At 34.7% G+C, this 16,041-nt stretch overlaps 1 protein-coding gene across 4 annotated transcripts in view; it reads left to right on the forward strand.

The window, feature by feature from the left end:
• The window catches only part of LOC150076258 (solute carrier family 41 member 1-like), a 192,990-nt gene that overhangs the window by 50,999 nt on the left and 125,950 nt on the right, over positions 1-16,041 (forward strand). For all 4 annotated transcript variants that reach the window (XM_090387763.1, XM_090387760.1, XM_090387762.1 and 1 more), the window contains one exon: positions 6,699-6,806. In XM_090387763.1, coding sequence (XP_090243889.1) covers positions 6,699-6,806 — 108 coding nt within the window. The remainder of the gene's footprint in view (positions 1-6,698; positions 6,807-16,041) is intronic.

The following is a 16,041-nucleotide window of genomic DNA, read 5'->3' on the forward strand; positions in this document are numbered from 1 at the left end:
TGGGCTAAGTAATGATAAGGTTCTGCAATATTTTCTATCGCTATTGGAAGCAATCAGAGTTTTCCTTCCCAAAATAGTGCAGCCAGTTATCTGCTTTGAACATACAAGTTGTGTACACGACCTGACCTGACAGATGAATGACCTTCATTGTAAGCTGCAAGGGAAATGCCAACTTGTAAGTTAACTAAGAACAGTAATTCAAATCCTGTCAAGATAGGAATTTTTAAGGACTTTTTTCACACTGCCTTGTGCAAAGGTTACATGAGGCTTTGCAACTCTAACATGATTTGGAATCATTACATAATTCATAGGTGAGAATTAGTTCAAAAGCAAATAAGTTTTCAGTTGCAAGAAACATTAAACAGTACAATAGTGAATTTTATAGTCACAGGCCTTATATTTCTGATATTTTTAAAACAACATGTGAAGAAATGAGATCCTCTCATAATTATTATTATTATATAATTAAAGTGTACTGGCTTCCCACAAAGGTCTTATTTGGTTAATTTTTTGAAAACAAGAAATGACTTTGCCAGTTAATTGGCAGATGTATTCTATCAGTTGAACAAACTTAACATTATTTTCAATAATATTAAATTTGTTCAATATTAATATTATATTAACATTAATATTAATGTTGTATAAATATTAATATTTAATATTGAAAAGTGTATCAAAGATAATATTTCAGCCTCTCCAACCTTTAAAGACTTTTGCAAGCGAAATGAAATGGCTGTTAATGGCATTGCATTTTAGAGTTATTAAACATTTGACCAGCCTTGGTGAGCATTTTTTATACTTTCTGACAGTCAAAAAAAGTGGATACAAGTGATTGGGCAGCAAATCCTTCTATGAGCCAAACATTATCATATGCTGCACTTCCTGTTAAGATAAAAGAAAATCTTACTGAAATATCTAATGACACTTCTTTAAAACTTACAACAACTTTTGCAACTTTTGGAATATGCCTCATAAACCAAGCATATCAGACTGGCTATTGTTGAAACCTTTGTTGTCTGTCTTAAACATTGGCATATTCTTAGGCATATTCCAACTTTTGGAATATGCCTCATAAACCTTGAGGTTGTTACAGATTAATAATAATAATAATATATTAGAAAAACTGTACTTGCTACTTGGGAGTCTAAAACGCTGATGGAACTGATGTTTGGGTGACATTCAAGTCAAATGGACCTAATTTTGGCGAAGTCCGGACAGTCTGTGGCAGCCAAATCCTCTGCTTGCACCCTCACATTGGCAGGGCTGTTAGTAATCCTGGGTATAACCTCTATGCACAAGCACACTGGAGGTGACCACCCAGGTGCAAACCAACGTAAGCAGGGGTTGAGGTGTGGTGCCCACACCACATTTGGTTTTTTTTTTTTTTTTTTAGGAGCATTAGCAACTAAGATAATATTGCTCCGGGAATATGCGGTGGTCATTCCCTGACCTTTCCGCATCCTCTGTATTTGGTGATGACGGGCTCGAACCCCAGTCTAATCAAGAAGTGTGCGTGTGCGCTACGCATTGCTGCTCCTTCCCACCTGGCTACGGAGGCGCCCCCACACCACATGGAGGAATGCCGCCTCTCTGTGTTACCAGGCATTACTAGGAGGTAGATGACTCTCATCAACCGGTGCAATATCACCACTTTGCTTACTGGAGGCTTGAAGTGGCGGAACCCATGTTTAGTCTCCAGAGCTAAGTTCTAGTCAACCCTTCCCCATCTCTACCATCATGTAGTAAGACTGATGACTTTTGAGGTTTTGATGAACATCATGGCGAGATCCAATCTTCCTTACATTTCAAGGGTACAGCTCTAAAACTGTGTTCACAGGCTGGCCGCTAGTACACCAGACCAAACCTATTGGTAACTCTTTAGGAGACTTCCAGATCAGCTAGTGTATAATCTTGCTACCTCTACTCTGCCAGATAGTGACTGGAGGGAGTCCGAGTAGTGTGCATTCGGGGGCATTGTCGAGCCCATGTTATGTCATGGATCTGGGTATATTCTTACCACGTGTACACCATATCCAAAAATATCATTACTTCATACAGCATGTCTCCCCCACCAATTTTTTCTTACTATTGAATACAACATGAATTGTCAAACTAATAGAGTAACTTATCTGTGAAAAGATCTAAACCTCCCAAACACTTCCTAGTTCATTTCACAAATATATGTGGTCTCGATTCTAATCCCAGTGATGTCCATTTCCACTTGCAGTCTGCCAAATCCATTGTACTTTTTTCTGACAGAAACTCAATTATCAGTGATTCAACTACTGCTCATCTCAGTTGCCCAAATTATTTGCTGTATGATTCCTTTTGCCTCAAAGGTGGTACTTGTGCATATGTCCGTTCCGATAATACCTGTCAGAGACTTGGTAATTTGGAATCTCCTCTTTTCAATCTTCTCTGGCTTAAAATCTCTCTACCTCATTATGTCAAATTCATCTGTTATCTCTACCATTCTCCCAACTCCACTAATCACTTGGAGCTCTTTGACTTCCTCTCTTTGCAGCTTGACTTTCTCCAGTCCAACTTTCCTAACAGTGAGGTAATTTTCCTTGGTGATTTTAATGTTCACAACTCCAGCTGGCTTCCGTTTTCTAGTCACACCGACCCAGCTGGTCAAGATGCTGAGGCTTTTGCAAGAATACCGGACAATCCTAACCATACAGCCAACATGCTTGATCTTTTTGTTGCACCTTCTAAGTACACATTCTAAGTGAGTGGTCCTTTAGGCACCTCAGATCACAACTTGGTGATTGTCTCTTCTCCAATGGAGCCTTTATCTCATGGCTATTCCCAACCTTGTATTGTTTGGCATTACAAGAATGCAAAATGGGATGACCTGCGAGATTTATTTTCTTCTTTTCCTTGGTCAGATTACTGTTTCAAAACTTCTGATGTCAACGTTCGCTCAGATTGTGTCAGTGAAATTATTCTTGTAGGAATAGAATCCTTTATTCCTCACTCCACTTTAAAATCTCATCCTTTATGTAAACCTTGGTTTTCCAATAAATGTGCTAAGGCTGTTCAAGAGAAGAATGCTGCATATTGTAATTGGCTTGTTTCCAATTCTCCAGTTTCATTTTCTGCCTACACCAAATCTCGTAACAATTGTAAAGCAGTCATTAATCAGTCCAAACTAGATTTTGGACAGGCTGAGTAGAAAACTTGCTTCTTGCCCTATGGTAGCCGAGCATTCTGGTCTGTTGCCAAAGCTATTGGCCGCAACTTTTGCCCATCTGTGCTCCCACCTCTGTCAAAACTAGATGATTCTGTTGTCACTTCAGCCAAGGATAAAGCTGACCTGCTAGCATCCCATTTTTCTTCAAACTCATGTATTAATGATCTTGGTAAAACACCCCCAACCTTTCCCAATGCACTCCATTCAATGCCTCCTGTGGTCTTCTGTCAAAAGGATGTCAGAAAGTTTTTGACGAATCTTGAAGCTAAGAAAGATCCATGTGCTGATGGTATTTCTCCACTTGTTCTCAAAACCTGTGCTCCTGAACTTAAAACTGTAGCTAGGTGGGAAGGAGCGGCAGTGCGTAGCACACGCTTCTTGATTAGACCGGGGTTCGAGCCCGTCACCACCAAATACGGAGGATGCGGAAAGGTCAGGGAATGACCACCACATATCCCGGAGCAATATGGCCTTAGTTGCTAATGCTCCTAAAAACCAAATAACAAACAAACAAACAAACAAACTTTCTTATTCCAAAGGTGTTTTTCCTTCTGCTTGGAAATTGCTCATATCCAGCCAGTTCCTAAAAAGATGACAAATCCCTCCTGTCCAATTGTCGTCCAATTGCAATTACTTCTACTCTTTTTAAAGTAATGAAGAAATCAATTAACCCACAACTCTTAAACCACCTAGAAACCTTCTGTCTGATCAACGATCGCCAGTATGGATTCCATCAGTGTGAATCCACTGGTGATATTCTGGCTTATGTTACCCATTCATGGACAAATTGAATGGAAAGGTTCGGTGAAACACAAGTAGTTGCTCTCGACATCTCGACATCTCGACATTTCAAAGGCTTTCGATCGTGTTTGGCTTAAAGGTCTTCTAAACAAGCTTCCATCTTATGGTTTGCAACTGTTTTTTGTTATTGGTTATCCAGTTTTCTCTCTGATTGCTCACTGAGGGTTATGGTAGATGGCTCTCTGTCTTCTAACTTTTCCACTAATGCTGGTGTCTCCCAAGGTTCAGTTCTTTCCCCCACTCTTTTCCTCTTGTATATTAATGACCTTCTTCCATTGACTGGAAATCCTATCCATAGTTTTGCCGATGATAGCACATTGCATTCCACTTTCCATTTTGAGAAACCTTGTCCTGCTCAATCAGCTTCAACTTCTCCAAAATCTGCTACCAATTCCTTAAATGCCGATCTTCAGGTAATTCTCCAGTGGGGCAAACACAACTTAGTTGATTTCAACCCTTCTAAACTCAGTCTTGTCTTATATCTCGCAAAAAGGTTTCTTCTGCTCCTATGCTTATCTTTTGTGACACTCCAATTTCTAGGCAAAATGATATATCTCTTTTTGGAATTACCCTGACTTCTAATCTCTCTTGGCACAAGCACATTACAAATATTTCTTCTTCTGCATCTAAAAAACTTGGTTTTCTCTTTTGCTCTCAGTGTTACTTTTCTTCCAAACAGCTGTTCACTCTGTACAAATTGCAAATTCCCCCTACCCATGGAATATTGTTCCCACATCTGGGGCGGTGCCCCCAAAACCTCTCTCAGGCTTCTAGATTTCATTCAGAAGAGGGCATTTTGGTTAATTAATGACTCCGCTCTAACAGTCCCTCCACTTGCTCTCTCATAGATGTACTCTTTCTGCTGCATGCCTTTTCTACAGATATTTCCATGGGCACTGTTCTTCTGAATTGGCTTCTATAATTGCTGCTCTCTCTTTCAAAACAGTCTCAACATGTGTAGAAACCAGTCATCCATCACCACCAGCCAACATCCATTTACTGTCCAACTTAAAATGCACAGAACCAACTTTTCATCTTCCTCGTTTATTCATTCAACTGCTGTTTTCTGGAACCTTCCTTCCTTTATACATATTTCCTGAAAATTAGTCTACAGAAGTTCAAGTCTAATGTCAACAAATATCTTCTTTCATCTTCTCAAACTCCAACCCAAGTACGGTACTAATTACTATAGGTTGGAATACCTCGTGTTTGGGGTTTTCGTTAAAAAAAAAAAAAAAAAAAAAAAAAAACCCAAACATATCAAGACTGGCTATCGTGAAACCTTTATTGTGTGGTCTTAAGCATTGTTAGCTTTTAAAGGTTAGTGCTCTTAATAAATCTGTAGATAAATAATGATAAATGGTAATAATTAATGGATATAAACTAATATAAAATTTAAATAAAATTCATAAATTATACAAACCTTCATAAATGTTGCTGGCCATGGTGTGATCACATATTTTTGTACCAAAGGAAATATATTATAATTTCTCTCAATAATGTTGCATCCACAGGCTGCATTACTATGCTGTGTATAAACTAATGCCACTTGCAAGTTCCCAAGAGCCATTAAATTTGTTACCCTTGTTGTAAACAGTTCAGTGAATTTAGTGACATTGCCACTACTGAATTTCTTTCATTTCCTTCAACCTGTTTATAGTAACAAGGATTTTCAGTGTACACATCTATTAAAAAAAAAAAAAAAAAAGTGGGAATTTCATTAATCTTAAATGTTGCTTAGTGCCATGTTTAATCATGGACTAAACAACATACATCCATGCATACCGAAGGTTAATAATTAAAGGTAAATGGTTAATAATAAAAAGATGGTTTCACATTTTTATGTAAAAATTATTTAAAATAAAAATTATCAGGCAATATTAATTAGCAATTTATTATTTTAGCAAAAATCTTGCCTAAATTTCAGATTCATTTGTGAATGGCACAAAAAAAAAAAAAAAAAAGGGATGAATGCCACTGATTTAGTGGATCTGGCTTCTTTTCACCACCACTTTCAAATTGATACTACAACTATACTCACAGGATGGTAGTGAGCATTAAAACTGAGATTTAAGTGCTGAATAAGTTTATAGAGCTATTTTACTTAAACAGTTTCTTTTACATGAGATAAATGTTTCTTGGAAACAAAAAGCTTAATTAAGAAATCTATGGACATCTAACTTCCTGTAGTGATGAAAACTAGCTGCTCATTATGTCATACGGTATGAATGACATAATGAGCTTCATGGTGTCCATATGAATGGCCTAAATCTGAAAGATTTCAACACAGTATGGTCTGTAGAACACTTGTATTTTCACAGAAAGGGACACGCATTTTCAAATTGTAAGAAAATGCTTGTGCAAAGCAACTACAAAGAAGTGTAGTGATGATATAAATTCAAAATATTAAGGGTAATCACCAGAACTAATTTAGCTGTCAAAAATATAGATAAGAGTGGGTCTGATTGTATAGTACCAATAAGTAAGGGAATTTTTGTAAATATTTCATGCCTTTTATAGCTGGCATATAAATTTTGTTGATTTGTCTCGACAGAACTTTAGTTTTTGATCTTTTGTTCAGTTTTTCAGCTTAGTCTATATGATTGTATATGAATATTATTTATTAGTGTTGGATCCATATAAGATTCATTGCTCTTCAAAAAATTAAGCTTATTTTTATTATTTTTTCCCCCAATTCTAGCACTGGGATGTCTTCAGGGTGGTATCAGAAATATTTATATTAGTTCCAGCACTTCTTGGCTTGAAAGGCAACTTGGAAATGACTCTTGCATCAAGGTTGTCAACACAGGTATTTTATAAAACATTTTGATAGCTATTTTTAGATGAGGTTATATGAATAAACAAAGTAAAGAAAATGAATATTCGCCTATTTGCATGATAACGATATATGTTGTTTCAATTAAAGAATGCCAATATTTCATATTTAAGTATTCATCTAATCCAATGGTGTACAGTTACCTAAATGAGAAATTTTGTCCCTCCATTGTTTCATTTGTATGTGATTTCATCTGACAGTTATGCTCAGTGTTGTGTGGCAGTTAGTTTCAAGATGATGATTGACAGAAATCGGAGTATGTTTCATAGAATGCCAAATTAGAGTTTTTAATCTGAGTGTATTGAAAGTTTAGCCTTATTGCATTGGACTAATACACCTGATGATAAACATATCAGAGGGTGATGTAATTAATTTAAATAGACTGGCAGGACCATTTTTGGAATGTTCTTTTAATTGTCCAGCTAGACTTTGATCTAATGGTTTGGCCAAGGAAGATGATGATAAATTATGTTATAGGATTTCCTCATCAAATATGAATTTGTTTGTGTTGCTTGAACCACTGATTTCTTGCATTGAGGTTTTTTCAGATATAAATCCAATATATAATAATTATTATTCATCATCATCATCATCATCATCATCAGCCATTTTCAATCCACTGCAGGATGAAGGCCTCTCCAGCAACTTTCCAGTTCCTTCTGTTTTGAGCACTGGCCATCCATTTACTACTCAAAAACTCATGAATTTCATCTATCCATCTCCGCCTTTGCCTTCCAGGTTTTCTTCTAGCTCCTCTTGGGTACCATTCTGTTATTTTCTTAGTCCATCTGTCATCATGTCTTCGAGCTATGTGTCCTGCCCAAGACCATTTTAGTTCTTTAGTTTTGATAAGAATGTCCTTTACTTGAGTTTGCTGCTTAATCCATGTGTTTCTCTTCTTATCTAACAGTCTGATTCCCAATATAATTCGTTCCATTCTTCGCTGTGTAGTTCTTAGCTTCTCTTCCATTCTTTTGGTGAGTGCCCAAGTTTCACTTCCATAAGTCATGGTGGGGAGTATACATTGATTCATTATTTTACGTTTCAGACAAACTGGAATATTGCTCTTCAGTATGTGACTATATTTCCTGAATGCTATCCATCCAAAATTTATTCTTCTCTTGACTTCCAGCCATTTATCATTATTACAGCTAATAACTTGTCCCAGATAAGTATATGACTCCACCTTTTCAATTACTGCTCCTTCAATCATTATTTCCCTTTCCGTGGCATACTTGTTCATCATTACTTTTGTTTTAGCCATATTCATCTTTAGTCCAAAATCCTTACTAACTGTGCATAACTGATTAAGATTTTCCTCTAATTCTTTGGGATCGTGGCTTATGACCACAATGTCATCTGCAAATCGTAAATGGTTTAGGTACTCTCCGTTCACATTGACTTCTTTCTGCGACCAGTCTAATCTTCTGAAAGCTTCCTCAAGGGCAGCAGTAAACAGCTTCGGAGATATTGTGTCTCCTTGTCGAACTCCTTTCTCGATTTTAAATTTGCTATTTCTTGCGTTGAGGTTTTTTCAGATATAAATCCAATATATAATAATTATTATTATAACCAGGGCTCCCACTCACAAATTTAAAAAAAACTTAGATTGCAACTTAAATAAACCCAAAAAAAACCTAGTTTTCATCATATAGTATAGCAACACAAATAAGATAAAAGTTACCATGCAAAATATCTTTTATTTAATTGTAATCAGAATTTTCATCCCATTCAGTTCCCTCCACACTTATTAGTTCTTTCATTTTTTTCAAACGTTCTTCGTATCTTTTATGACAAGTTCCATGTATGACTTCTTTTACCAATTCTGATTTAGGTTTCCATGTATAGCAATTTTGATTAGATCTATTTATCGCCTGTTTTCCATTAGTCTATTTTTCACAGTTTCTGGTTTAAGGGAGTTTGTGGGTTTTGTTTTTATATGGTTTACTTGGGAGAAGATTCTTTCTACGCTTGCCGAAGAGTGAGGTAAAATAATTAGACTGGTCATAAAGTTAGATAAAATCTCATATTTAGAATTATTAAAGCCATCTTTTACATTACGTAACAGATACCAAAACTCAGGGATGGTTTTGTAAGAGAAATCTAAATCTTGATTTAAACGAAATGATCTCCATTCATCATTTAGAAGATCTAGTTTGTCTTCAGAAACAAGGTGAGGGATCTGCATTGCTAAATGGAAAATTGAGCATGGCGAATTGGCACAATCATGTATCACTGCTGGGTCAAGAACATTGAGACTGGCGATAATTCCATCATTTAGAGGAAATCTTTTTCTGATTTCCATACAAAGTTCAACAAGAAATTTTAAACAATCATTTTTAAACCTGCTTTCAGTGTCACCAAGTGGTGTTGAATTTAATAAGGCCATACAACGGCCTCCCAAATATATTTTATTCAGAGGCTTATGATTTATTGCATTGCTTGGATCAATTTCAACCAGCTTGCACGAAGTAATGACTTCTTTTATGAAAAATCTAAGAATATTTTTATACTCAATTGAAACCATCGAATGAAGTGCAATCTGAAATGCTCAGATTGAAATTCAATATTCAGGAAGTTTATTTTCTCCAGTACATATCCTAAAAACAACAACATATGCTTAGTTCCTTTGGTGATCATAGTATTGTAAATATTCCCTGCACCATCGATTTTATCAATTTTTGATTGAGACTGAAAATAAAGAACTAACGCGTCCCACTGCTCAATAATAATTTTTATTACATTGCCACGGGATAACCAACGTGTTTGTGCTAATTTGGAGATTTTATGCTTAGCAGTATCTACAACATCTTGAATCATTTTGAACTCGTTTAATCTTTTACTACTACGGGAAAAATAACAAGAGATATCTTTTATAAATATTTCTAGATAAGATGGTAGTACCTTGACTGAATGACTAGCACATAATGCAAAAGAATGGCAAACACATCCCATTATAAATACTGATGGTACATCCTTTTTTAGCAATGACTGGAACCCACTCTTAGTACCCATCATAGTGGCACAATTATCACTATCAAAGCCAACGAGATTACTTATTTGAATGTTTTTTCTATGAAAGATCTTTTACAGCTTGATAAAGCCCTTCTGAAATACCATTTTCAACACAAACAGTGTCAAGTAACACATCTACAACATCAAGTTTTTGAATATCAAAATATCTAACAACAACAGCTAGCACTTGTGATAAAGATAAATCTGTACTTTCATCTATTATCATTGAAAACTTGTTGTTTCTGCATATGTTAGAAATGTATATTTTTTCATGATAGGCTATGCCATCTTGTATAAGATAAGAGACTTTAGTCGCCTTCATCTGAACTTGTTTTGCAATATTGCTATCATGACATGCTTTCTTACATGCTTCTATAAGGTGATCGCATTGCGCAAATGGAATATTATGCTCAGAAATGAGTGCAGCAATTGTTAACTCTGCCTTTGCTACTTCTTCATTCTCCGTAGGTTTACGTTTTGTGAAGAACGTGTCTAACATTGAACTTGTCTTAGCAATATTTGCACTTTTTTTTATATTTAACTGTATTTTTATGCGCTAGTAACATCGATTTATTGGCATTCTTTAATTTCATATCACAACAAATACAGTAAGACGCACCTTTTTCATTACTGTCTTCTTTCAACCAATCCTTTAATTCCGGATCTTCTAACCATTCATTTCTAAAATTTTGAGTATACCACCGTTTACTCATCTTTCTCTGTGGGGAACAAGTTTCAGACATTGTGGGCAATTTGTGGGTATGGCTAATTAGCAATTATCTTATTTAAAATGTTCTATAAAATAAAAAATAAATCACTAAGCCATTAACATAAAATAGAAATAGTCACTACAATTTAAATTTATTATATCACTGTATGTAGTATACGCATAAATGTAAAAATCACCCCAAATAATGCAATAATACCACGAACGATCACAAAAGACTGTGCAGTAAAGACCGCCTTCCGCCTGCTCAGTAGGCTGCGCATACATGTTAGTAGCACGATCATGTATGCTTACATGTATGATTACATGTATGAACATGTAAGCGTAATTTCATAGTGTAGAACCCTGCGAAAACTTTGAAATCCTTTTACATTTGTAGTATTTTGTACAAGCACTTGAGATATTACAAATTATGATTAGAATATAAAATTAAGAAAATTGTAAACTGTTATTAAATGTATTAAATTTTATTGCATTTACAAGAAATAAAAATAAATTTTGACTTAATATTAAAAATTACCGAAAAAACCCAGATAATGAGATATTTTTGTGAAAAAAACCTATCAACCCAGATGACAATCAAAAAACCCAGATCTGGGTGGAAAAACCCAGGAGTGGGAGCCCTGATTATAACTGGCTAACAAGAGTAAATCAAATGAAAATTAGATTTATTTGCCTGCTGATCAAAGGTGTGTTATTTCTAAAATAACTATTTAGATTCTTATCCAAGTATTTTATATCCTGGCTGTTAAGTCTTTTGGCACCATCATATGACATCTTTCACATGACATCAATATCCATATGGAATCAGCATTATACCAGATCATTTTTCAGTTTCCTAAAAATATAGGTGTTACAAGCCTGCTATTCTAGACTATACATAGAATAGTCAAGCACTTCGTTTTTATAGCACATCAGATGCTGCAGACTAAATTCCTTCACAGTTTTTTCTGGTCTTTGTCAAGATATTTGCATATCTGATTTGTTCAGATATTCCTGTAATGTTTTTAACGGAAGAAGATGCAAGGAAGATGACGAAGATGATGTGTGGCTTATGCCATGGTGCCACTTTCTTCTACCGTCCCCCACATTACAGTCATTTAATTTATTTTCGGCCATCAGAAATCTTTATTTCATTTTACACGCTATTGTAAATAACCTAAATTTTTTGTATTGCATATTGTCATCTAATAATGTTTGTTGTTGGCATTGAAGATGTTTAGAAATGCTATATTTTTAAGACATTTCTACAGTCTGAATATTTAGAGGATTTGCATATATAAAAGCATACAGTTGTTATGAATGTTTTTTACCATTACAAGCTTCAGTTCATCAAACATACCCAGAATAGTAACAAATTATACAAGGTGTGGCAAAGTTCCTGGACTAGATTGCAATAAAAAGGACACAAAGTGAAGGAGCTCAAAAATGGTTTTATTTTTATTCAACGTAATTACTACCTGATTGAATGCATTTATTACCTCATTCTAAAAGTTTTTGAAAAGTCATAAGGTGCCCAAAGAGATGATGTTCAGTTCAGTGGTTACTTTTCTCTATGTCCTCAAATCTCTTTCCTTTGAGGGTGATTTTCACCTTGAGAAAGAGGAAAAAGTCTGCTGGTGCCAGATAAGGAGAGTAGGGTGGATGGTTGATCTGTACAATAGCATGCTTTGTCTTTGCAACAAGTGTGGAATGGACAGAGGCACTGTCGTGCATCGAGAACCAGTATACATGACTTAACCGGTGGCAGGACCCAATAGGTGCTGCTCAAAAAAACTAAGAAAAGGTTCCTGCATTACCCTTTATTAACAATTAAAAATCTGAAATTGCTTCTAGGAAGATGACGAAGATGATGTGAAATATAGTCAAACTTTTACAGCAATAGTTTCTGAATTTTTTTCTTTTCTTTTTTTGTGGGATTATTAAATGTGAGCACAGGTCAGGTGCCACATTACCATTTATGTAGCACTTTTTCATTTGCATAAATAGTACCATGGGAAAACTGACCTTGCTACGAAGTTTTGAATTCCATATTTGTTTAATATTTAAGATTATTCACCTTTCCACTCCCACGAGTTAAGTAAACATCTATAGTCACACAGGAGTTGTTTTTGAAAAATTTGTTGTTATTATTTTCGCATAGTAAAGCTATGGAAACGTAATGTGATATGCACACAGGATGGATGTTACTATGTTACTCTACAGGAAGTAAGATAACTAGATATCACATTTTGTGTGCTATGAAGCGTGCCAAATTTGAAATAAAATTATGAAAAATTTTTAAATTGAAGTATTTGTGCACATAAGCAGAAATATTTTTGCATGCTTTATTAAGGGTCTTTTTCAAATAGAAAATGGTTCAGACTAATAGATATGTATCTTTTTTTTTTTTAATTAGAAGAATTAATATTTTGGATTTTTTAAAAATAAGAAGTGATAACAATAATAAACTATATTTTAAAAAGAAAATTGGTACCATGGCTTCTGGGTTAAATGCAGCAAACAGCTGCTTTCTTTTTTCCATTAGTATAAATATAAATAAGTTTTGGAAAATAAGACAGTTAATAGCATTCTTCGTTGATTTTTCATTGGTGACAGTGAGGGAGTGACCTCGGTGATAAAATTTTATTCAAGACAGCATGAATGATAAACTCCTAATGTTAGCATTTAGAAATCAGCCATTTTGGTAATGAAAGTTTTAAGTTTATTTTTTAATTAAATTAAATTTTAACTTCTGCTATTCTGAATGTTTTTGTTTCATAGTATTCTTATAATTACAGATCTACAGGAATAATACCATATTTGTATCTGCTTATAAAAACGGGGACTTGGGAGATCCAAAAAAGTATATAGACATCAGCTGTATATGTTAAAACGAGTACTTATGAAATCCAAAAAATATATATAAACATCAGTCTTCTATGTTTTCAGTAAATTCATGAATTTACTGAAAAATGCTTGATAATTATTTAAAACTTAAGTGGATTCAGAAAAGGAAGATAATAACCGAATGGAACCGCTCCACTGTTGGTAGGATGCAGTTTATTGGAGAATTGGAATTACCATACAAGTCAGGACCTTCTGTTATGAGAAGTGACTTGGACTTTAATAGCGAGCTGGGGTGGGAAGGTTTTTTCTGTAGTAGATCACATGACACATTAAGTGAGTAGTATCAGCAGGAGCTTTATATGGAAAGCTGAAGACAATGGCAAGGATTCTAGAATTATTTCTTTTTGTTCATTATAGCTTGGGACACCTGTTTTTCTGTATCATCCTTTTTGACATGGCTCCTGCATGTATTCTGGTAGATAACAGATTTTTTTTTAAGTTTACCTGTTATTTTAAGTACATTTTCAGTTATTTTCATCTGTGATGAAGGGAACAGAGGATATAGAATTGCTGATTTGTGCAGGAATTTATAATTCTTTAATAAATTGTATTCTACCAAGAATTAAGTCTGAAGAACCTGTGTTGAATATGCTCTTTAACTGTTATATTAGAGGAAGATCCTATATTGATTCCATATTTTTCTCTAAATTTTCTAATAGAAAAATGGAGAACACAATTCGGAAATCTGAACTGCCTTTTATAGACTATGAAAAGGCACTTGATAAAGTTAAAAGCTCTCTGGGTTCATATTGCCAGTAACTGGAGGGTTTTCAGCCTGACAATATGCAAATAAACACATGCATTGGCCATTGTAAGAGTGACTGACATACGACAGTTGGGAGAAGAAGATGCTTTTTTTTTTATATAGGTAAAAAATACAGTGGATTCCAGTTATTTGGGGCACATCGGGATAGTGCATTTTGGTGCCCAAAATGGGCACCAAAATTAATAATATGGTAGTATTATTAATTTTGTTAATAATATGGTAGATTCCGATTAATAATATGGTAGATTCCGGTTATTTGAGACACATTGGGATAGTGCATTTTGGTCCAATTAAGCGGCTGCCCCAATTATGCAAAGTTTCTTATAAATAGTTATACAGTGGATTCTCTATATAAATAGTTATACAGTGGATTCTCTATATAAATAGTTATACAGTGGTTATTATCTACAGGCTATAAAAGTAAAGATATATTAAGCGCAAATTTACACTTTATTACCTTATCAAATAAAAATTAAATGATACGTGAAAACGGCCTCCGTAGCCGAGTGGTCAGGAGCGGGAGTGCAGTAGCACATGCTCTTTGAGTAGACTGGGGTTCAAGTCCCTGACTGCTGAATACGGTCAATCTGCCAACTCGCACTGGACCAGCGTGGCAGATTATGGTCCATTTCCCTCAGCATGAATTGTTGAGGAGGCTTCCATCCTGCAGTGGGTTGATAATGGCTGCACTTTACCTTTTTACCTTATCAAATAAAAATTAAATGATACGTGAAAATCAGAAGAATATTTTCCACAGGTTAGCAAAATAAAAATAAATTTACGCTTGATGTGTGCAGCTTAATTAATACGTACTGTAATATGTACATACTAACTAGTTGATATTTCTGTTCACTGACTTTTTCGGGGGAGTTGTAAAATTTAAAACAGTAAAAAAGATAAGCACTCAATAACAAAGAACACGGCACACACACAAATTGCAACTAACATGATATGCACAAGTGAGAATGGGGTAACAAGTTACAAAGCTTAAAAAATAGGAATGAAGAGAAGATTCTGAAAATTTATTTTTGTTTTTTATATGCTTGAAGATTTCATGGAAGGGGAAACACATTTCACCATAATAACAAAAACCCATAGAATTCCAGGTATCAGTATTATCACAAATTCAATAAGATCGAGTTTACTATACATTTATAATAGATTGCACTAACAGAAAAGCCCAATAAACCAGAAACTGCAAATTGTTTTTATTGTTTTATGGTTGTGACCTCCAGAAATCCGACTGGACCACATGGTATGGTCGGAGACAATCATAGAGTAGTATTGAGTGCTGCAGTCTCCTGCCCCGATTAAACAGCATGTTGTCCCAATTAAGCAAAGAAAATCCTGGCTATTTTTTGATTAAGTTCTGTTCTTTAAGATTTGTCCCAAATAAACGGCTGCCCTAATTAACCAGTGACCCAAATAACTGGAATCCACTGTATATGAAACATTAACTCTTTGAGCATTACTTTTTTGCTTGTAAGGCTTAAATACTAAAACTGGAAAATTATTTAAGGATAACATAATCTGAAATTAGATTTATGAGGAAAATACACATTACTAGATAGAAAGGCAAAGTTTTGAAAGAAGTAAAAGTAAAACCAGTGATAAAGTGAATAAAGGACTATAGCCAAAAGTAGATTAAATATATTAAAATAAAAAGATGTCCTAAACTAAATTATCACAAACTAAAGGAAGAACAAGGTGATTGGAAAGTTGCATCATATTTTTAAAATTGTGATACTTGACTAGTACAGGTTGATTAAGCGGGTGATTAATTAGGTGGATAATTAGGGTGATTAAGCCTA

The sequence above is a fragment of the Mastigoproctus giganteus genome, chromosome 13 (assembly GCF_048544385.1).
Source record: "Mastigoproctus giganteus isolate SK-2022 chromosome 13, ASM4854438v1, whole genome shotgun sequence".
NCBI lineage: Eukaryota > Metazoa > Arthropoda > Arachnida > Uropygi > Thelyphonidae > Mastigoproctus > Mastigoproctus giganteus.